This window comes from Pristiophorus japonicus, chromosome 2 (genome assembly GCF_044704955.1).
Source record: "Pristiophorus japonicus isolate sPriJap1 chromosome 2, sPriJap1.hap1, whole genome shotgun sequence".
In the NCBI taxonomy this organism is placed as follows: domain Eukaryota; kingdom Metazoa; phylum Chordata; class Chondrichthyes; family Pristiophoridae; genus Pristiophorus; species Pristiophorus japonicus.
In genome coordinates this window covers 227,551,270-227,575,165 of record NC_091978.1, presented here as the reverse complement: position 1 = coordinate 227,575,165, position 23,896 = coordinate 227,551,270, and the positions used below count along the sequence as shown (strand labels likewise).

General features: G+C 43.6%; 1 protein-coding gene across 3 annotated transcripts in view; it reads right to left on the bottom strand.

Moving 5' to 3' along the window:
* Positions 1 to 11,462: 11,462 nt before the first annotated feature.
* The window catches only part of klhl8 (kelch-like family member 8), a 58,476-nt gene continuing 46,042 nt past the window's right edge, over positions 11,463 to 23,896 (bottom strand). For all 3 annotated transcript variants that reach the window (XM_070871046.1, XM_070871047.1, XM_070871048.1), the window contains 3 exons: positions 20,604 to 20,763; positions 19,280 to 19,481; positions 11,463 to 13,553 (listed from right to left, as the gene is read on the bottom strand). In XM_070871046.1, the coding sequence (XP_070727147.1) occupies positions 13,430 to 13,553; positions 19,280 to 19,481; positions 20,604 to 20,763 (486 nt within the window). In that variant the 3' untranslated portion in view covers positions 11,463 to 13,429. The remainder of the gene's footprint in view (positions 13,554 to 19,279; positions 19,482 to 20,603; positions 20,764 to 23,896) is intronic.

The window sequence follows — 23,896 nt, the reverse complement described above, 5'->3', positions numbered from 1 at the left end:
CTGAGCCAAGAGGAGTTCCTGCGGGCCGACACCTACTCCATGTAAGGCTCTAATCCTTTCTTTCGTGTGCCAGCCGCGCTGTGTCGCACCTACTCCGGGCCGAAGGGACCCTGCATCGGCCTCAGGACCTTGCCGACTCCCCAGGGCAATACAGGAGACCACATCTTTACCCTACAACAGTACCAGAAATAACACGAGGATTGGGCCGCTGGGACTCGGGGATCGCTGTTGAGGCCGGCTACGAGCTGCCAAAGGGATACCGTGGCCGGCGTCTAACTGGTTGAAGGAACTCCGAGGCCGGTCTAGGACGACAGAGGGCTGGCGGCGCCCATGGAGCAGTGCCAGGGGAGTACCCTGACTTACACCTCAGACCTTTAATCAGTTTTTAAAAATCAACTTTTAATCTATTTTTTAAAAACTTTTAATCAACCTGAGTAACTTTTTAAATAATTTGGAAAAAACTTTTAAACAACTTGGAACCTTGGAGAAACCTTTAATAACTTTGGAAACTCTGGAAAAACTTTTTAAAACGTTCCTCGGACTCTTAATCAATCTAAAACTTTTAAACAATTGGGGAGACTTTTATAACCTATTATTGAAGGGACACCGTACCGGCCGCTACTGTCCCTGGCCGAAGGGACCCCGTACTGGCCGCTTCTATCCGGGGTCGAAAGGACTCTGCACCGGATTTGGGGGACGTCTAACCGGCTGAAGGGACTCCGGGACGACCTACCAAAGGGACCCGAGGACGTGGAACCGACTGAAGGGACTTCAAGGCCGGCGCTAACCGGCTGAAGGGACCGAGGCGTGGCGTCGTCTTATACCCCCAACCAACTCTTAATTAATTTTAAAACTTTTAACCAACTTTTAAATGTATTAAACAATTTAGGACAACTTTTAAAACTTACATTTTAGACTCCCAATCGAAATACTTTAAAATATCTATTACTAATCTACACCTTTGACTTTTAACAACTTTTTAAATTGGGGAAACTTTTATAATCTATTATTGATTTATATCTTAGACTTTTAACAACTCTTAGAAACTTTTCAAAACTTTTTAACAACCCTTAGAAACTTCTGAAATAAATTGGGAATCTTTATCAACTTTTAACTTTTAAAATAATTTTGGAAGCCACCTTCCTAATGCCTGCCCCCCAACCTAGCCTCGGGCCATCTACCATCAATGGCGCTACCCAGCGCCAAGCATGCGGCCAACACTTCGCCGTAGGCAATTAGGCTTCTCGAGCTGTGCCTGGTCTCCAGTTGTCTTGGACCCCTTTGCCACTGGGCCAAGACCTTGTTCAGTTAAGCCTGTGTGGTTGCCGATGTAAAAGAACCCATGCACAGGCATCTTCCACTTCGTCAGTATGACATTCAGGACCTGGAACGTCAGGACCCTCATGGACAATCCCAACAGCAACAGGCCGGAACACTGCACCACCATAGTTGCCCGGGAACTCAGACGTTTTGACATTGACTTCGCCGCCCTAAGCGAGACCCGGCAGGCAGGGGAAGGCCAGCTGAAGGAACGTGGTGGAGGTTACACCTTCTTCTGGAAAGGGAAGCCAGAAGCAGAATGCCGTCTTCATGGAGTCGGCTTTGCCATCAAGAATGAGCTGGTCGACTGCCTCAAAGACTCCCCCTGTGGGGTTAATGAACGCCTCATGACTCTCCGTATCACCCTATCTCGGAGCCAATGTGCCACAGTCATCAGTGCGTACGCCCCTACACTCGATGCACGGATGAGGCTAAAGAGGGATTTTATTCCAACCTCGAGACATCCTTGTCCCATGTCCCCACGGGCGACAAATTGATCCTCCTGGGTGATTTTAATGCCAGGGTTGGCAAAGACACAGCCCTCTGGGGAGGCGTGATTGGCAGAGAGGAGGGTAGGGAAAGCCAATTCCAGCGGTACCCTACTCCTGACAAAATGTCTAGAACATGAACTCCTCATCACCAACACCCTGTTCTGCCAGAGGGACAAATACAAGGCATCGTGGCAGCACCCTCTCTCCAAACACTGGCCCCTGCTTGACTATGTCATCGTCCGAGCCAGGGATCGCAAGGATGTGCGCATCACGCGAGCTATGACAGGAGCTGATGACTGCTGGACGGACCACCGCCTAATCCAATCCATCATCAACATTAACATTGCCCCAAAGCAGAGGGGACAGCAGAGGGGACAGCAATTCTGCAAAGAAATTAATGCCGGGGCACTTAGAGACCCAGCTAAGAGAGCCCTATACAGCCAGCGCCTCACAGCCAATCTGGCGCACCTTGATGACCCTGAGATGCTGAATCCCCATAGCGCTTGGTCTGCCCTCCAGGCCTCTATAACCAGTTCCTGTGAAGAGACACTTGGTCACTCAACTAGAAAACATCAGGACTGGTTTGGTGAAAATGATCAGGAGATCGAAGAACTAATCGATCACAAGCGCAAAGCATTTCTGAGCCTCAAGCAACAACTCGGGAGCTGCAAAACAACATTACAGAGGGCTCAAGGCTCAGGTCCAACAAAAAACTCGGGACCTAAAGAACAGGTGGTGGATGGAGAAAGCACAGGAGATACAACAACCGGTCGACGGCCACGATATGCGAGGATTCTTCGCTGCAGTCAAGGCCACCTACGGTCCAAACTCTCAAGGCCCCACCCCATTCCTGGCCAAGAATGGGAAAACATTCATCAAGGACACCGAGGCTGTCCGGGCCCGATGGAAGGAAAACTTTGAAGATCTCCTCAATCGAGACTCTGCCTTTGACTCGAGTGTTCTCTATTCCATCCTGCAGCATGCGATCCGCCATCAACTCAGTGAAACGCCAACATAGGCAAAGCCATAAAACAGCTCAAGAATAACAAGGCTACGGGTGCGAATGGAATCCCTGCTGAGGCGTTGTTGGCGCGGATACATGACCTCATCTCTCTCATCTGGAGGGAAGAGAGCATGCCGGGAGATCTGAGAGATGCAGTGATTGTGACCATTTTTAAAAAGGGGGACAAGTCCGACTGCGGCAACTACAGGGGAATCTCCCTGCAATCAGCCACTGGGAAAGTTGTCGCTCGAGTTCTCCTCAATCGTCTTCTCCCTGTGGCCGAGGAGCTCCTCCTGGAATCACAATGCGGATTTCATCCCCAACGGGGCACAACAGACATGATCTTTGCAGTGTGCCAGTTGCAGGAAAAATTCAGGGAGTAGCGCCAGCCCTTATACATGGCCTTTTTCAATTTTACAAAGGCCTTTGACACTGTCAACCACGAGGGTCGATGGAGCGTCCTCCTCCATTTCGGATGCCCCCAAAAGTTTGTCAACATCCTTCGCCTGTTTCACGCTGACATGCAGGCTGTGATCCTTACCAACGGATCCATTACAGACCAAATCCACGTCCGGACCCAGGTCAAACAGGGCTGCGTTATCGCCCCAACCCTCTTCTCAATCTTCCTCGTTGCCATGCTCCATCTCACAATCAACAAGCTCCCCGCTGGAGTGGAACTAAACTACAGAACCAGTGGGAAGCTGTTTAAACCACGCCGCCTCCAGGCCAGGTCCAAGATCACCCCAGCTTCTGTCATTCAGCTGCAGTATGCGGATGATGCCTGCGTCTGTGCACATTCAGAGGCTGAACTCCAGGATATAGTCAATGTATTCACTGAGGCATATGAAAGCATGGGCCTTACGCTTAACATCCATAAGACAAAGGTCCTCCACCAGCCTGTCACCGCCGCACAGCACTGTTCTCCAGTCATCAAGATCCATGGCGGGCCTTAGACAACGTGGACCATTTCCCATATGGCGGTAGCCTCTTATCAACAAAGGCAGACATTGATGCGGAGATTCAGCATCGCCTCCAGTGTGCCAGTGCAGCCTTCAGCCACCTGAGGAAAAGTGTTTGAAGACTAGGCCCTCAAATATACCACCAAACTCATGGTCTACAAGGCTGTAGTAATACCCACCCTCCTGTATGGATCTGAGGCATGGACGATGAAAAGAAGGCACCTCAAGTCGCTGGAGATATATCACCAATGATGTCTCCGCAAGATCCTGCAAATCCCCTGGGAGGACAAGTGCGCCAACATCAGTGTCCTCGACCAGGCTAACATCCCCAGTATTGAAGCACTGACCATACTTGATCAGCTTCGCTGGGCAGGCCACATAGTACACATGCAAGATACGAGACTCCCTAAGCAAATGCTTTATGCGGAGCTCCTTCATGGTAAACGAGCCAAAGGGGGACAGCAGAAACGTTATAAGGACACCCTCAAAGCCTCCCTGGTAAAGTGCGACATCACCACTGACACCTGGGAGACCCTGGCCGCAGACCGCCCGCGGTGGAGAAAGTCCATCCGGGAGGGCGTTGAGCTCTTTGAGTCTCAACACAAAGAGCATGAAGATGCCAAATGCAGGCAGCGGAAGGAGCGCACGGCAAACCAGCCCCACCAATCCCTTCCCTTGACGAATGTCTGTCCCACCTGTAACAGGGTATGTGGCTCTCGTATCAGCCATCAAAGAACTCACTTTGGGAGTGGAAGCAAGTATTCCTCAATTCCGAAGGACTGTCAATGATGGATGCATTGGTTGTGATCTTCCAAAATTCCCTAGATTCTAGAACCATCCCAGCGGATTGGAAGGTAGCAAATGTAACCCCGCTATTCAAGAAAGGGGGGGGAGATGAGAAAACAAGGAACTACAGGCCAGTTAGCCTGACATCAGTTGTCAGGAAAGTGTTGGAATCCATTATTAAGAAAGTGGTAACAGGGCACTTAGAAAATCATAATATGAGTAGGCAGAGTCAACATGGTTTTATAAAAGGGAAATCGTGTTTGACAAATTTATTCGAGTTTTTGAGGATGTAACTAGCAGGGTAGATAAGGGGGAACCAGTGGATGTACTATATTTGGATTTCCAAAAGGCATTTGATTATGTGCCACATAAAAGGCTGTTATGCAAGATAAGGGCTCATGGGGTTGGGAGTAATATATTAGCATAGAGGATAGATTAAAGGACAGTGGGAAGCTGTAACTAGTGGAGTGCCGCAAAGATCAGTGCTTAGGCCTCAGCTATTTACAATCTATATTAATGACTTGGATGAAGGAACTGAATGTAATCTATCCAAGTTTTCTGATGATACAAAGTTGTGAGGAGAATACAAAGAGCCTACAAAGGGATATAGACAGGGTAAGTGAGTGGGCAATAAGTGAGTGAAAGTCTTAATTGGGGCATTATTCCCACAGGAAATTCACCCTTAGGGTGATGTGGCATCTGCCATTGCAGCACAGGCGCGAGAGAACGAGCGTATCGGTGCTGCTTTGGAGAGGCTGGCCGCGGCTCTGCAAGAGTCGACGGAGCATTTAAGTGCTGTCATATCTGGTGGCTTTCAGACTCTGGCTGCTTGCATACAGTCTCAGCTGGATGCCCCGAGACCTCAGTATTGCTTTTGCAACTGTGTCCACCATGGGCCACAGGGTGTGCCGCCACAGCACTGACCTGAGCTCCCTCAGATTGGTGGGTGGTGGTATTGTGCCAACCCTGGTGAGTTATCCAGGCTCCTTGGGCCAGGGTACAGATGATGCGCTCCCTTTGGTATGCAGCATTCCTGGCTCCAGACCTATCACTCTGCCAGTGCCTCTACGATTGGCCTCGCCTGAGCCAATTCAGACTGAACCCTCCCAGGAGGGTGTTGACCAGTTTCCAGCCGGCCCTTCCAGGCTCAAAGCTGCTCGAGGGCGTCCTAGAAGAACATCTACAGCTTCCGCATAGGGAACACAGCAGCCTTCCCAGACCCATGAGGCAGCCACAGGGGAGACACTGAGGCGAAGTCACAGGTTAGGCACGCGTAAGATCATCATAGCCAGTCCCTCGATGTCGAGGATAACTTGCTTCCACTCTAAAAGTGAGTTCTCAGGTTGCTGAACAGTCCAATGCGGGACCTACAATCTCTGTCACAGAGGCAGACAGTGGTTGAAGGAAAGGATGGGTAAGGAGCCTGGGTTGCCGCATGCTTCTTCCACTGTCTGCGCTTGATTTCTGCATGATCTCAGCAACGAGACTCGAGGTGCTCAGCGCCCTCCTGGATGCTCTTCCTCCCCTTTAGGTGGTCTTGGGCCAGGGATTCCCAGGTGCCAGTGGGGATGTTGCACTTTATCAAGGAGGCTTTGAGGATGTCCTTGAAGCATTTCCTCTGCCGGGCTTGCTTACCGTGTCAAGGCTCCGAGAAGAACGCTTGCTTTGGGAGTCTTGTGTCAGGCATGTGGACGATTTGGCCCACCTAGCGGAGCTGATCGAGCGTGGTCAGTGCTCCGATGCTGGGGATGTTGGCCTGAGCGAGAACACTGATGTTGGTGCGTCTGTCCTCCCAATGGATTTGCACGATCTTGTGGTGGTACTTCTCCAATGCCTTGAGGTGTCTACTGGAAATAGTCCACGTCTCTGAGCCATAGGAGGGCGGGTATCACTACTGCGCTGTAGACCATAAGCTTGGTGCCAGATTTGAGCTCCTGGTTTTCAAAAAACTCTTCAAGCAACCGAAGGCTGCACTAGTACACTGAAGGTGGTGTTGGACATAGTCATTGATGCCTGCCCATACTGACAGTAGGCTCCCGAGGGATGGAAAATGGTCCACGTTGTTCAAGGCCTCACTGTGGATTTTGATAACTGGGGGTGGGGGGGGGGGGGCAGTGCTGTGTGGTGGGGTCAGGTTGGTGGAGGACTTTTGTCTTACAGATGTTTAGTGTAAGGCCTATGCTTTCGTATGCCTAGGTGCAGGTGTTGACGATGACTTGGAGTTTGGCCTCCGAGTGTGCACAGGCGCAAGCGTCGTCTGTGTACTGTAGTTCGATGACAGAGGTTGGGACGACCTTGGATCTGGCCTGGAGGGAGCAGAGGTGGAACAGATTCCCATTTGTCACCGCTCAGAATGCTGAGCTGGGGCGACATTTCCAATCTGAGCCCCTGGATTGAGATTTCAGTTTTCTCTCTAGCTTTTTTCCCCCCTTTCTCTATTCCAATCAAATTTTCTTGTTTCGCATTCCCTTTCCTTACTTCTCTCGCTCACCCTCTGTCTCCTTGAGTGCAAATTCTGTGCTGAACATCCTCAGGTTTAGATCTTACCTTCCTGTCTCACTCCGCTCCCACGGCTCTGAGATCTCTGCCACTCTGCCCTGGCATTAAAAGCTGGTGGAGGCACCATCAGCTAAAGGGCTGGCTTTTTCATGCTGAAAATGGGTCCGGGATGGAGCGGCAGCGGTGTGCATTTTTAGCGCGTCATTACTGCTGCAAGCCCCACACTGCTGCAAGACCTCCCGAGTCGAATCTATGTCGGGGTGGCCAGTTGAGCCCAAATTGGCGGCCATTTGATTTTGACCGCCGGCAACGGGTAGTAAGGGTCCTGCCTGGGAGAGTGAATTTCGGAGCCTGTATCTGTTTAGATCAAGAACCCTCGAAAGCCATCAATGGATAACCAGTCACTCGTCTCATAGTTCTGGAAATGTTCATTTAGTAATGAATAAGCAGAAAGCTTTTGATTTAACCCATTAGCAGTGTTCTTTAATTTCTCTATCCATTCCCAGTTAAAGTTATTGGGCCAAAAATTCCGGCCTTCCCAGGTCCATACTCCCGGTACGGAAATGCTGGTTTCCAGCACTGTGCTGGAAACCACGTCAAGTTTCTGGCTTGACAGATAGCCGCATCTCAAGAGCGAGGACATTTGTAAGTGGAAATTTCTGATATTTATGCTTACAAATGTCCTCAAAAATCTTGCGCCTTAAAAAGCAGGCACATAGCCCACTTTTACAGGCGCAAGTGTTTTTTAAAAAAAAACATAAAAATAAAGTTATTAAAACATATAAAAAAACCCTCCCAACAGCAAGTTTATTTTCAAAAGTTTTTTTTAATCCCCAATTTTTAAAAAAACATTAATAACTCATTTAAATGAATGTAGTGTAATTATTTTCTATTTTTTTAAATTAGTGTTTTGGGTGTTTCAGGCTCTATCACAATCATATTACAGTTTAGGACCCTATGCAACTCCTATTACTATGATACTTTACCTGATCAGCTGGCCAGAGCCATGTGACTCCAGCTGTAGGCCTGCGCATGCGTCGACGTGCACACGCTGCGACTGGCAGTCAGGAGAGGCCTCAGCATCGGAAAGTCGAACATGGGCAGGAGCTTAAAGTAGGTGTATATTTTTTTTTCTCTAAAATGCGCGCGGGAAGGCCAGAACAGAATTTCAGGGCCAATATATTGAAGCCTTCAGATGATGTCATAAACTATTACCTGCTCCTTTCCTCTCCAGTATTAACAGATTGAAAGTCACTCCCCCATAAGTCTTATTTTTAATAATGTATTGTAGATTGGGGTGATAGTTTTAGATTGTATTTAAGTTTTTTTGGCTTGGATATGGCCGATATTGGTGTCTACATGCCTCACGAAGCTGTCACGTGATGACACCTACACTAAATGATCAACGTGTGACGATCACAGAAAATTGAGTGAAGATTCTGCAGTTGATTATGGGGAAATTGCCCCATCAATATAGATGATATATACTGACTGAATTTCTATCACACATTAAATGTTGCAGCAAACTGAAAATAAACCAGAATCTGCTTGGTTATGAGAACCATACCACAAACCTTTTGGCTAATTTACACAGAAAACATTTTTGGGAGATCAATTTTAACTGTCAATTGTTTGAAAAAGAAATAGATTTATGAAACCAATCTGGGACATTAATACTTAATTCTGTGGCTAATCGTTTTTTAAAGACTGCTATTATTTTAGTTGGGAATGGAGAGAAATTAAAGACCATTAATAAATTCAACCAAATGTGTTCTGTCAGGTCTAGCGATGTTCTTTTTGTAATGAGCAATCAACACATTGACTGCAAATGGTAACCAATGAATAGCAATTAGCCTTGGATTAATAGCCTTTTTCTGTCTGACAGATAAAAATCAACTAATACTTTCATAATTAATGACTGCTCTTCCACAAAGGCACCTTTTTTGTGAAACCAATGAAAATGGATGAGAGAAATAACATGCAGGACACACCACAAATGTGGTGACTGGGAGGGGTACGGGGAGAAGAGAGAGGGGTGGGGGGAGAAGAGAAGAGAAAGTGGGAGGGGTGGGGGGAGAAGAGAAGAGAAAGTGGGAGGGGTGGGGGAGGAGAAGAGAAGAGAAAGTGGGGGGGGGAAAAGAGGAGGAGGAAAGAGGGCAGTATAGGATAATCTCGGTCCCCCAGGAGCTATTCAGATGATTTTCCACAGGGGCGCTCCCAATTGTCCATTGTAACTTTGGCAGAGGAGCCACTGAAGCCCCAGTAACCGGCGTCAATGTTTACAATGTTTTACTAGGATTTAAGGGGCTGTATCACCAAAGTTGCAGCAGACCATCGGGAGAAGCCCTGCATAAATTCCCCCCCTCCCAGTGTCCAGTCTTCCTACCCCTTTAATAGTGGCACAATACGTTGCCATAAAATGAAGGGTCATGACTGCTATCTGAGTAGCACGCTTTCACATGGACAACTGCGATTAATGGACCTCCTTTCTATTCATGGGATTGAGGATAAAGGTATGTTTAGCCACATACTTGCCATCAATAATGCCCACAAGAAGTTTACTGTTCTCTCATATTGCTGGTTGTTTTCCATGGGGAATGAACAAAAGAATTATTCTTACAAACAAGACAACGGGCATTGCATGCAAGGATCACCTCGACAGCCAATGCGAGAACCATCCCTCTCTGTATTTATTGTAAGGTGTGACTCAACAAGACAGTATTAAAAAAAATATATATATTTGATCTCAGAATGAGGGCGACACTGGCACAACCATGTTTATTACCCATCTCTGCTTACCCTGACACCATGAATAGTATGCAGGTACAGCAACTGATCAGGAAGGCCTTTATTGCAAAGGGGCTGAAGTATAAAAGCAAGGAAGTCTTGCTACAGTTATACAGTGTATTGATGAGGCCACATCTGGAATACTGCGTGCAGTTTTGGTTTCCAAAGGATATACTTGCTTTGGAGACAGTTCAGAGAAGGTTCACTAGGTTGGTTCCAGAGATGAGGGGGTTAACTTATGAGGAAAGGTTGAGTCTCTACTCATTGGAATTCAGAAGAATGAGAGGTGATCTTATCGAAACATATAAGATTATGAGGGTGCTTGACAAGGTGGATGCAGAGAGGATGTTTCCACTGATGGGGGAGACTACAACTAGAGGGCATGATCTTAGAATAAGGGGCCGCCCATTTAAAACTGAGATGAGGAGAAATTTCTTCTCTCAGAAGGTTGTAAATCTGTGGGTTGTTCTTCAGAGAGCTGGGGAAGCTGGGACATTGAATACATTTAAGACAGAAATAGACAGTTTCTTAAATGATAAGGGGAGTGGGCAGGGAAGTGGAGCCGAGTCCATGATCAGATCGGCCATGATCTTATTGAATGGCGGAGCAGGCTCGAGGGGCCGTGTGGCCTACTCCTGTTCCTATTTCTTATGTGATGGTAATCCTTCTTGACCAATTGTTTTGGCATTTTTACACACAAAAAAATTCAGCAGTAAACAGTTACTGCCCTAAACATCGTGGAGCAGAATTCATGCTAGCTTTTAAAAAGGTGGCTAAATCTTTGGGAAAGAAAATTTTAAACAGATATAGGGAAAGGGACTAAATGGATAGCTCTAAGTACAATGGACCAAGTGGCTCCTCCTGTGCTACAAAATGTTATGATCCTGGAACGAAGAAGTAAAATCATTCTAAACATACTTGTTGCATACAACATGCATCATGTCATGGGTTTGTCAGAATGGATGCAAACAGTTATTTTTTTTAAACTGGACAGTGGCAGAAGTAAAATCTGATGGACTACATCCTTAATTAAACCACAGCTCGTAAAACAGCGCTGGGATTAAAAATCACGATCTCGGCACTATTAGTCCAGACCTCTACTACCAGACCAGTAACATAACTGCTACACTACCATACCCCTGTAACTTGGAAAGCAGAGAATTAGAGTTGGCTGCAGCAGATGAGTTTTTCTGATATATAAGCAGAGTAGCAAAATTGAGACACCACAGAGCATTGGCAAGAGGGAATAAGTGCAGTGTAATAAGTTTACTTAAATGGTTTCCATTAAGAATGTGGACAGAGAAATTTAGAATGAAAAACAGTTCACAGCAAGTACACACAGATGTAAGATTTTGTTTTAATATATTATAGATAGATAATATTAGACAATGTCAGTGTCTAAATTATAACAAGGTAACAAATCTTATTTGAAGACAAAGATTATGACACTGCAAAACACTTTCCCTAAAGGTGCAAAGGATTTAAAGTAACTAAACATTTCCAAAAAAGTCATTAAATTTTATTGCATTCTGAATGTCACACAACCACAATTAAACTGTTTTAAACAATTTACAAATGTTAAAGAAAACAAAAATCTCCACAAAATAAATGCTCTTTCATTTCAAATAAGCGTAACATTATTTTGGTTTTTAATTTAACCTTTAAGCAATTGTTGATGCTTGTAATTATGATAATGAAGCCCATTCCAATGAGAAAATGATTGCTGAGAATACTAAATTAAAGATTATTCATTTTGGATCAGTTTATAAATCTATCTATGCAGAGACTTTTTAAACAATGCATTGCTTAAATATGCTCAATGGTTAAATAAAGACAAGTGGAGTCTTCTCGCTTCCATGTTATTTACCATCTCAAAAAACAAATGGTCATGACAAGAATAATTCTTAACCATCTAATGCAGTAGAAATGTTTTACACAACCCAAAACATTCACAAAAATATATTATTTGCAGCTTTTGTACAGCACTTCGCATAATGCAGTGAATTATAACTTGAGGAGCTCCAATTGCTCAATGCCAACACGTATCTTATTGCTATCAGACTGATTATCTTAAATAAAAACACATTTGTGGTCAGAAGTTCGGTATGCATTATCTTTCTCCCATCTCCTCCCCAGTCCTAAATTGGAAGATTTTCTTTTCCTGTCCCTCAAGTCTTCTCTGTACTACCCACAACTCTTCAACCAATGCGCCTGTGTGCAAGTGGGGACAAATGGTGCCTGGGCTGAAGATGTCCTTCGGTTTTATACTCTGTGTGGGGAACCACATAATTTCCATGAGGAACCTGGCTGTGATCAGGAACTCAATGTGCGAGATATAGCTCTCGGAACTTTCCTGAATTTAGATCGGAGAAATACAGTATGTGTATATCCCCTTTTGTTTCATTCCATTGTCCTGAAAATAAAACTGCAAAAAAAACTATCAAAATAAACATTCACAGTTATTTCATGGAGATGTGAAAGTAGGTCGACTAACGCAATGTTTGAGAGGTGTGTTCCTAAAGTATTTACGGAAGAGAGAGGCAGGTTTGAGAGATGAGACAAGATATTAAATAGGGATCAAAGATACTATTTAAAATTATAGCCCATCCTCTTCTCTCGATAAACAAAAGTTAGAGAATGCTGCTGCTTTAACATGCACAGGAGTGCACACGGGTTCAGTTTGGACTTGAAGCAAAAATCAAAAATAGAAACCCACTAATTAGTTATCACCAATTTGACAACTATAAGAAGTTTTTGTACAAAAATGTCAAGTATTCACATATCACTATCATAAATCTTGTGCATAGCACTGGTTAATAAAGGAATTGTGCACTATTGCATTTAACTTCACAAAGCAGGTGAATTATTGCTTGGTAAGCTTCTTGCTGAACACCCATGAAACTATATACAGCTTAGGAGCTTCATAGAGAAAAAAAAAAGACCACATACTTACTACTAAAGACTAGTAAAGAGAGAAAACTGGGGCAGAGGAGAAGGAAGGAAAAAGTAAGTATATTTAATGTTCCCTTTAAAAAGAAACTTCATAATGTTAAATACAAATCTACAAAATTTGTGCTTTTCCCTCATCACATTTTAAAACTGCCATTAAGCATGTTTTTCTCCAGCATCTGTACATGCCACTGTATTACAAGGAATTCTACCACTACATTTATCTATCTGAGGTTGCAGCTGCAGAGCTCAACCAATGATTGATGCTGCTAAGTTCAAGTCACAAAGTGAGTGCTTTATCCATTCAATGCTGTCTTCTAAGGCTCTAAAGTAGCAGCACAGTAGAAAACAGCAAGACCAACATGAATTGAATTTACAAAACCATTTCCATTCACTACAATGCAAAATATCACCATTTAGAACAGTTCTGAGAAATCAAATCTACTTTAAAGAAAATGATGTGTACTGTATATATGAAAACAAAAACAAAACAAAACAATTAAACCAGAGTTTAAGATCAATTTTTCCTGCCTTCTTTCTCATTCTGCAATAACTGGCTACTTGGAATTTAATTTTTCCTCTATAAAATTGTTGTCTTCAGAAAACTCCACTGTATTCCATGTCAATTGTAAAAGTCACATGCAGTCAACAACATTGCTGGATCCTTGACCCACATCTCTGATTTGGCTGACCAGACAGGAACACACAGCAACTCCAGCTCCAGCCCTGCAGTGTGAAATAGATCCAACCAACTCCCACCTATAATATAGGGAAGTAAAAGAAAAAAATAAGACATAAAAAACACCAGCTAATATAACCATTGAATTTCCTCCTTCCCAGGGAGAGGTTATCCATACTGATGCTGTAGTGTCCCTAATGCAGGAATGCATCCTGATAATTGTGTCTCATCCAAGTATCTTTTGTCAGCATGCTCTGGTGCACCCAGCAAGGAAACTAAATTAAACTAACTGCAGGCGGCCAAAAGCAGTAACAAGAATATAGGAGAACATAGTATCATCATAGGATCGACTAGGCTTATATTCACTGGAATTTAGATGAATGAGAGAGGATCTCATAGAAACATAAAATTCTGACAGGATTGGACAGGTTAGATGCAGGAAGAATGTTCCCGATGTTGGGGAAGTCCAGAAACAGGGGTCAGTCTAAGGATAAGGGGTAAGCCAGTTAGGACCGAGATGAGGAGAAACTTCACTCAGAGAATTGTGAACCTGTGGAATTCTCTATCACAGAAAGTTGTTGAGGCCAGTTCATTAGATATATTCAAAAGGGAGTTAGATGTGGCCCTTACGGCTAAAGGGATCAAGGGGTATGGAGAGAAAGCAGGAATGGGGTACTGAAGTGCATGATCAGCCATGATCATATTGAATGATGGTGCAGGCTCGAAGGGCCGAATGGCCTACTCCTGCACCTATTTTCTGTGTTTTATAGCAGCCCTTGATCAATCTTGTTTCCTACTATTTAACTGGAAAAGAACATTCGATCTAAATCCTCTGCATTTGTATTCCAGCCAAATCAAATCATATGTAGAGGCAGAGAGGAAAGAAATTCATTACAATATTAGATATAAACCACACTCTGCAATCACTTTGGGGAAATAGTTTGCTCTGCTACTTTCCTGTTCTCTAGAATACTACGAAGTTAAAAAATTATGTAAACCATACACAACAACCATCCATGTTTCAACATAGAGAGAGTCACTATTTTGAGGGCACATGCTGCAAATCCACTTGTGGATGAAAATCAAATTATGCCAGGAACCTCCACGACCCTCCCCCCAGCCTAAAAACACTGTTCCAAGATTCTACTGTCCGTCATCACTGCTGCTGTACGCGACTGAATGATGCTGCATGCTGTGGGTGGAAATTCTCGAGAGATCAGGAATTCTCATCTCATCCACATCAAGATTTAATCACTTATAGAAAGAGGGGGGGAAAAAGAGCAGTTTGCACATTAACTGGGGAAGCTTTAAAAAGGAGTCTGTACAGCCATAACTGGGAATGATTCTATGATGTTCAGCTTGGATAAATGGCAGCACTCGTGCCTCTGGTCAAAAGGTCATGGGTTCAAGCACAATTTCAGGCTGACACTCGGAGTGCTGCATTTTTAGCTGTGCCATCTTTTAGATAAGATGTTAAACCAAAGTCCATCTGCCTATTCGAAGAGGGCAGGGGGTTCTCCTGGTGTCAACATTTATCTCTGAAAATCGACAACAAATTGGTTGCTACAATTGCCAATAAAGCAATAGTGACTAAGAAGCACTCAGATGTCCTGGTGATACGAAAAGCACTATATAAATGCAACTCTTTTTTCTAGATTTGACTCATCCATTTACTATTAAACACTTTTTGAAAACAATTTTTCAAAACAAGAACATTAATTCAATGTTTTTAATTTCTCAGTGATAGATTATCTCCTGCTGTTAGGATAAAGACGTTTTAAAACAAAAATATAATTCATTCCCAAATGGTGAGTGTAGTTTTCAGTAAATTTGAGTAAATCATCTTTCCTTTGTAGATGGGAGAAAGGCACAATGCTCATTTTCATATAAATTGTAAAATAGTGAAATACGCCAATAAAAATATCATAAATCAAAATTTCCTGGAGGTGCGTGCCCAGACATACCCCTCCGAGAAAATAATTAGTTGTGCTGTCAGCATTTGTATCCTACCTTTCAGATTTTCACATGCTTATGTTTTTTGTTCCTTCAATAGAAAGGGATGTTGGGATGTTAAAAGTGTAATTATTTGTTTTTACATGTCATTAGCTTATATTTTAGGGCTGTCATTTTTTTGTGGGTTGTGTCAGCATTTGTTGAAGCTGTTAGTTTGCTTATTTTCTGGGTTGAAATTTATGTTGCAGTCAACAGAACATGTCTCTTCCCCCATTCACCACTAAACGCCTCAAAACACTCTGCTCCCCTGCCCTCTCTAACAGAAGCCTCAGAACTTTTCTCTCTCCCACCCATCTGAAAGCTTTCCCAGTCACATCTTCAATTGGCACTGTAGATCTCGTAGCCTCAGTCTTGCAGTGCAAGAATGTGCTATGGCAACAGTTATCTCAGTACCAGCCAAAATGGTGTATTGCCTTCATTAATGATTCTCAAGATAGCTCAATGCTCCCTATTACAAGACCCAAAAAGGAGGAGCAAAGTAGGAAAGAGGCAGAAAGGGGCAGAGGGGCATAAAGTGCATGATAGACAGGGAAAGGATACTCTGGCCAACAGTAGGGACGATGTAACAGGGCACTTAGAGATTATAGCTAATTTCCTTATTAATGAACTCACTGATTAGCATATTAATACATACACAAACACATTTTAATCATAATTAATTTACAAAGCAAAGTAACCAATCATAACCAGCTTGCAGCAATAGTGATCTTATCAGCATAGACAATACAGCATGCAAACTGAACTGCAGAGACCTTGGATATCACAAGGCTATGTAAGTTTGTAAATAACAGGGCACAGGTGGCCTGTTATCTGTACAGCAGACAGATGAGGTAGAATGCCTGCGTAGAACTTGCTTTATGCTTTGTTTCCTTAAAAATAACTTAGTTACTTTGCCAAACTACATAGGAATGTCAGGTGACACAGGAGACCCTATGGAAATAAAGAATAACGTTAAATGTAAGTCAGTAATTGGTTCTGTAAGACTCCATAGGTTTGAATGGAAAGAAAAGGTATAAAAAGAGATCCCATGAAAGGTTAATTGTAAAAGACATGGGCCCTGACACCTAGAGGTGAGAACAGCAGACTTAAGGGATTGTGCCAGATGGTGTGGGACACCTAGAAGTGAGAATAGTGGACTCAGAGGCTCCTACCACAATTTTTACCCAAGTCAAAAGGGGGCAGCATAAAATCAAGAAATAAAGTTTTAATCTCTGCTACCTATTTGGGTCAATGTTGAATCTTTTGGAATAAAACATCTCACAAAGAGAATCTTGTAACTTATTGATTAATCAGAGTCAACATGGTGTTATGAAAGGGAAATTGTGTTTGTTAAATCTATTAGTTTTTTTGAGGGTGTAGCTAGTAGGGATGTATACAGGTGTGACATCCGAAATGCGTAAGCCTCGGGACTGAGGCCGGGGGAGGTTAATCGGGCCAAGGCCAGGTTGGTCGGGCCACCGGAGTGGGGGGTTGGTCGGTTGGTCAGAGGCCGGTTGGGCCGCCGGAAGACTGTGAGGGGGGGGGGGGGGGGGGGAAGAAAGAGGGAGGGCTGAGGCCGGGGGAGGTCGATTGACCGGAGGGACGGCCAGAGATCAGGCCACCGGAAGTCGGGCGGCCGAGTCCGGATCATTTTCCGGTTTCCAGACAACCCCGCTACGGATCGGCCTGGTGTCCGGATTCCGGAACTACGGATTTTGGACGTTGCACCTGTATAGTTGGATTGTCAAAAGGCATTTTGTTAAGGTGCCACACAAGAGGTTGTTATACAAGATTAGGCTTCATGGGATTGGGGGTAATATATTAGCATGGATAGAGGATTGGTTAACGGACAGAAAACAGAGAATACGAATAAATGAATAATTTTTGGGTGGCAGGTTGTAACTAGTGGGGTGCTGCAAGGATCAGTGCTTGGGCCTCAGCTATTTACAATCTATCAATTACTTAGATGAGGGGACCGAGTGTAATGTGCTGATGATACAAAGCTAGATGGGAAAGTAAGCTGTGAGGAGGACGTAGAGAGGTTGAAAAGGGATGTAGACTAGTTAAGTGAGTGGGTAAGAAAGTGGCATGTGGAATATAAGAAAACAATAATTTTTTTTTTTAAATAAAAGAGACTAGTCAATGTTGGTATGCAGAGGGATTTAGATGTCCTTGTACACAAATCACAGAAAGTTAGCATGCAGGTACAGCAAGCAATTAGGAAAGCAAATGGTATGTTAGCCTTTATTGCAAGGCGGTTGGAGTACAAGAGTAAGGAAGTTTTGCTACAATTGTACAGGGCATTGGTGAGACCACACTTGGAGCACTGTGTGCAGTTTTTATCTCTATACCCAAGGAAGCATATACTTGCCTTAGATGGGATGCAGCAAAAGTTCATTAGATTGATTTCTGGGATGAGAGGGTTGTCCTATGAGGAAATATTCAGTAGAAGGGGCCTATATTCTCTGGCGTTTAGAAGAATGAAAGGTGATTTCATTGAAACATACCAAGATTCTGATGAGGATTGACAGAGTAGATGCTGAGAGGCTGTTTCCTCTGGCTGGAGTGTCGAGAACTAGGGCATATAGTCTTAGGATAACTGATCAGCCATTTAGGACTGGATGTGGAGAAATTTCTTCACCCAGAGGGCTGTGAATGCTTAGTCATTGAGTACATTCAAAGCTGAGATCGCTAGATTTTGACACTAAGGGAATCAAGAGATATGAGAATAGGACGGAAAAGTGGAGTTGTGGTAGATGATCAGCCATGATATTAATTGACAGAGCAGGCTCTAGGTGCAGTATGACCTGTTCCTGCTCTTAGTTCTTGTGTTCTTAACAGTAGCAGGCACAAGCAGCATCAAACACTATTGCCTTAGATCACAAATAGGTCAAATATGGTCAATTAATTGTTAGGAGGAACTGGCAATTTTGAAAGTCTGAACTATCAATTCAAAACATTTAACACAATGCAGGTAATTTCATAGCAGTTGTCTTGTCACAAACTTCCCATCCATCCTTTTCTAAATGTCTTAGCCAGCATGGATGTTTTTTTTAAATTAGCAAATAAAGTGGCCTGTTCTGGCTAAAAACATTAAAGAATATACATTTCAAGAGTCAAGACAGTACCATATGATTCACTATCCAAAAATGAAGCAATTTCTCAAAAGAACCTTGATGATTGGGACATTATGGTACACCATTGGCCTGGTTCATCAAATAACGGGCATGTTCTGTAAAAGACTGACAGTGGGTCGGCGTAGTTGAATATGTAAAAGTTGTGAATTGTAGCATGCTGGTATTAGTGTTACAGTAGTGGGTGAGGTGGCATTCCAATTCATTTTATGGGGGGAGGAAGAAGCCATCAGGCCAACATTAATTTTCTTTCCCCATTAGCATTTTGATGATGTATACTTATCTCTATACCTTAGACTACAATAATCAAAACTTAGCCCTTAAACTTGAGCATAGAATCTAACCCAGGGAGGGGTGGATAGATTCCCTTTCTGAAAAAGAGCCCACAACACCAACTTGTACAAAATTAACATTAAATTTGTGACAATACTTGTGGGAAATGGAGGTGTGAATTTTGAAGGGAGATTGTGGTGAGGACTTTTTTGAAGGTTGAGTGTAAGCTACATCTTATCCAAACGGAGTAGTTTGGGATGTAGATCATTGTTTTTCTCTTTAGAATGCTCATTAATGGACAACGCTGCAAAAAGAAATTACAACAGTCAACATTTTTTTTAAACTGCCAATAATGCCACATTTTGTCGCACATACCACTTGCAGAGCAACCAGAAAAACCCATTTACCTGTTCATCACCGGATCATAAGCTTCCACGGTATTCAGGTAAACATTGCCATTGTGGCCGCCGACTGCGAAGATTTTACCCATTAGAGTCGCCACTCCAACACCACCACGGGGTGTCGTCAGCTCTGCCACATACTCCCACTTGTTTGTACGAGGGTCAAATCGTTCTACGGAGCTGAGTGGAGAGTTATCATCAAAACCACCTAAATAAAAAGCACAAACATACTATGGGCACAAAGGGATAAAGATAAAACAGCTGCTGCAATAGTGGCACAGCGTGAAGCATCACCGCACGGCAGATTAGTCTCTTCTCCAGCATCAGAGGTTCCCAATCTCGGCAGCAGCGAGGCACTGAGGTCAGCCAACCACCACTGTTAAAGGGAAACAAAAAATTGATAGGCTCTTCACTAAACCAGAGCTGCGCACAATATGGCAGCCAATCAACAGTGCTATTGGCAGTGAGCCGCATCCTCCTTCCCCACCACAGGAAAGTGAACAAAAGGAAAATACTTTAACTTCAAGAAGCAGAAACACAATGAAAACAATGTATGCAAGAAAATTAAAGTTCTATTCTCAAAATTTTAGAAGTAAAAGAAAGGTAAGTAGGTTATTTTAGAATAACAGAGTCAAATTAACGTAACAAAATAAATCAATGCAGCAACAGTTCCAACACCAATTCAAAGCCTGCCTAACCCAGAGAATGTGCTGCATTTTCTTCTTCCTGGAGACAGTGGAGCTGAACCAAAATGTGCTACATACTTCTCGACGTCAGAATCTTCCCTCCCAACTTCTGTTTATTTGAAAAGAAAAACAAGAATAAATGTGTTGTTTTTTTTTTTTAAAAAAGAGCCCATAATGGTGTACTGAGAGAGAGAAAATTGTTTATTCCATTGGCTTCTATTGATCTACAAGGTGCTTTTCATTGTTCTTTAAAGGCTAAACAGTGAAAGATTAGACTCTCATACTTATGCATTACAAGTAGATAGTAATCGAGTTGCAACAGAGTTATTGCATTGGAAAGCCAACTGGGATATTTAAATGAGTCTTCAAGTAGGTTCCACACTGCACAACTTCTAGTAATAGTCCCATCTTTTTCTCCACCCTTCAGTTTTTTTCCTAGTCTCCATTTGTTGTCCACAGTTAAACAGAGTACCATCTGCCAGTCTCAGCCAATGTCTTCCTGAATCAGCCGTAAGGTGATACAGGAAGGCAGTCCAAGAATTACTACATTTATTAAGACACCGTCTCATAATTCCATTGGTTTATATTTATGTTGAACCATTTATTTTCTGAAAGTGTGCCAATTATGTAAAGTTAATACTCACCTACTATGTACAAGCAGCCATTTAGTTCACCAACTCCATTTCCAGCCCTTCTTTGTCCCATGTCCTTAATTTCTGTCCATTTATCCAAGTAGGGATCATATCTCTCAACACTAGACAAAGATACCACCCCATCATTCCCACCAACAGCGTACACATAGTTCTAAATGTGGAGAAATGAACAAAGGATTAGATGCAGTCATATCAGGAAAAAGAACTGAAGTGGGAAGCCACATGGAGGCAAGATTCATTGTTGCAGACAGAACAGATGATGCCCAGCATCGTGCTCACACAATTTTGGATGCCTGGAGACAAAACGGAAGCAAACAAGATGTGATAGAAACTTTAAAAATGGGGTTGTAAACCTGTGTTCAGATTTTAGACTAAAAAAAAATCAATAAAATAGGGGCAAATGGCTTTCTTCTCCTGTGTTTATGACTGTTCATGACGCAAAGACTTTTGAAAGACAACAGCCAGCATTAAAACAGTGACTACACTTCTTAAGTACTAAATTGGCTGCAAGTGGTTTGGGACATCCTGAGGTTGTGAAGGGCGCGATATAGATTTTTAAAAATGAAATCACTCAACCTTCTGGCTTAGGTCAGTGGATAAAATCTCCTTAGACTTGCCATCATGTCATAACAACAAAGGGCAAATGCTTTAGCACCACTATTCTGGTCATACTTGTGTTCTTACCAGTTAAACAGTAAACACCAGATAAAATCGTGAAATGGGAAAGCAAGATAAGCAACATTCTCGGTCACAGCTTTGATCTTCAAATACAAGACATGATTTGACCCCATTTTGCTGGCAGTCTGAGAAAGGAACATCAAGGAAGTTTGGTTCCCAGCCAATCAATCCCCAATGTGTGCTCAAATCCAAAACATTAAATATTCAATCTTGGTTACCTGCAACTAAGGTCCAAGACAAGATTAAAACAATGTTTTCAGCCATAATGTGGCTAGGATATCCTCAACAACACCCATTGCATAGTCTGTATATACAACCAAGTAAGTTTAATGTCTTGCTGGGGTCTCGGGGGTTCTTGCCACTGTTCAAATCCAGGACAGCTGCCAGTGAACAAATGTTTCCCAATGAATTGGATAGCTTTGTACGCTGTTGGCGGGAAAGATGGGGTGTTATCTCGGATTGTTAGCTCTGGTTGGATATATTCCTGGAGAGTTGATCATGTGTTGACCTAGATACAGTTTAAAAAGAGGCAGTTCGTGCAGAGCACGGAGTGCAGCAACAAAGAGTGGCATTCGTGAGTTTAGTAAGTGGGTGAGTTTTAAGGATTATTCTCTTTAAACCATTTGGAGGCTGGAGTAAATTGTTAGTGGCAATTGCCAGTAGCTTCTAAGTAAGTAGCAGTTTAATTTAAAGGGAAAAAGTTAAATAGTTGGGAATCTTTCAGGTTTAGGCAGAGAAAAACAAGGTAACTCTCCAGTAGGAGGCAATTAGCAGCTAGTTAAAACCAGTTCTGTAAACAACTGACCAGATACAGTTTAAAAAGAGGCAGCTCGTGCAGAGCACGGAGCGCAGCAGCAAAGAGTGGCATTCATGAGTTTGGTAAGTGGGTGAGTTCGGGCAAGTGGGGGTGGCAGGTACTGTTTTGACTTGTTTTTCCTACCAGTGCTGACACTAGAGCAGCTGATAAGGAGTGTGAGAGTAGGAGACGGAGGCCCAGAGACTAGCCCAACCAGCTGCAGACAAAGACAGAGGGGTGCGAAATCGAGAGGTGACGTCACAGCCAAGCTGGTAAGTGATTGGCTGTTCGACTGGTAAGTATAACTCTCTTTTAGACTGACTTTTAGATTGGTTTAATTGGCAGCGAACTACTAAGTAGCTGTTTGGTGTTTAAGTAAATTTTAGTAAGTAAATTAATTTAAGAGTTAAGTCATGGCAGGAGAGCTTGGACCTGTGCCATGCTCCTCCTGTGCTATGTGGGAAGTCAGGGACACTTACTATGTGTGCAGGAAGTGTGTCCAGCTGCACCTCCTGACAGACCGCATGGCGGCACTGGAGCTGCGGATGGACTCACTCTGGAGCATGCGCAATGCTGAGAATGTTGTGGATAGCACATTTAGTGAGTTGGTCACACCGCAGGTAAGGGTTAGGACAGATAGTGAATGGGTGACCAAGAGACAAGGCAAGAGCAGGAAGGTAGTGCAGGAGTCCCCTGCGGTCATCTCCCTCCAAAACAGATATACCATTTTGGATACTGTTGGGGGAGATGACTTACCAGGGGAAGGCACCAGCAGCCAGGTTCATGGCACCATGGGTGGCTCTGCTGCTCAGAAGGGCTGGAGAAAGAGTGGAAGAGCTATAGTGATAGGGGCTCTATTGTAAGGGGAATAGATAGGAGTTTCTGCGGCCGCAACCGAGACTCCAGAATGGTATGTTGCCTCCCTGGTGCAAGTGTCAAGGATGTCTCGGAGTGGCTGCAGAGCATTCTGGAGGGAGGGTGAATAGCCAGTTGTCGTGGTACATGTAGGTACCAACGATATAGGCAAGAAGCGGGAAGAGGTCCTACAAGCTGAATTTAGGGAGCTAGGAGTTGAATTAAAAAGTAGGACCTCAAAGGTAGTAATCTCTGGATTGCTACCAGTGCCACGTGCTAATCAGAGTAGAGGGAGCAGGATAGTTAGAATAAATACGTGGCTTGAGCAGTGGTGCAAGAGGGAGGGATTCAAATTCCTGGGACATTGGAACCAGTTCTGGGGGAAGTGGGACCTGTACAAAAAGGACGGTCTGCACTTGGGCAGGACTGGAACTGATGTCCTGGAGGTAACATTTGCTAATACAGTCCAGGAGTATTTAAACTAATATGGCAGGGAGCTGGGAACCTATGCAGCGAGACAGGGTGAAGTAATATGGAGTCAGAAACAGATGGTAGAAAGGTAAAAAGCAATAGTGGAAGGCCGAGTAAACAAAGGCAAAAAACAAAAAGGGCCATACTACATCATAATTCTAAAAGGACAAAGGGTGTTAAAAAAACAAGCCTGAAGGCTGTGTGTCTTAATGCAAGGAGTATCCGTAATAAGATGGATGAATTAACTGTGCAAATAGATGTTAACAGATATGATATGATTGGGATGACAGCGACGTGGCTCCAGGTTGATCAGGGCTGGGAACTCAACATCCAAGGGTATTCAACATTCAGGAAGGATAGAATAAAAGGAAAAGGAGGTGGGGTAGCATTGCTGGTTAAAGAAGAGATTATTGCAATAGTTAGGAAGGACATTAGCTTGGATGATGTGGAATCTATATGGGTAGAACTGCAGAACACCAAAGGG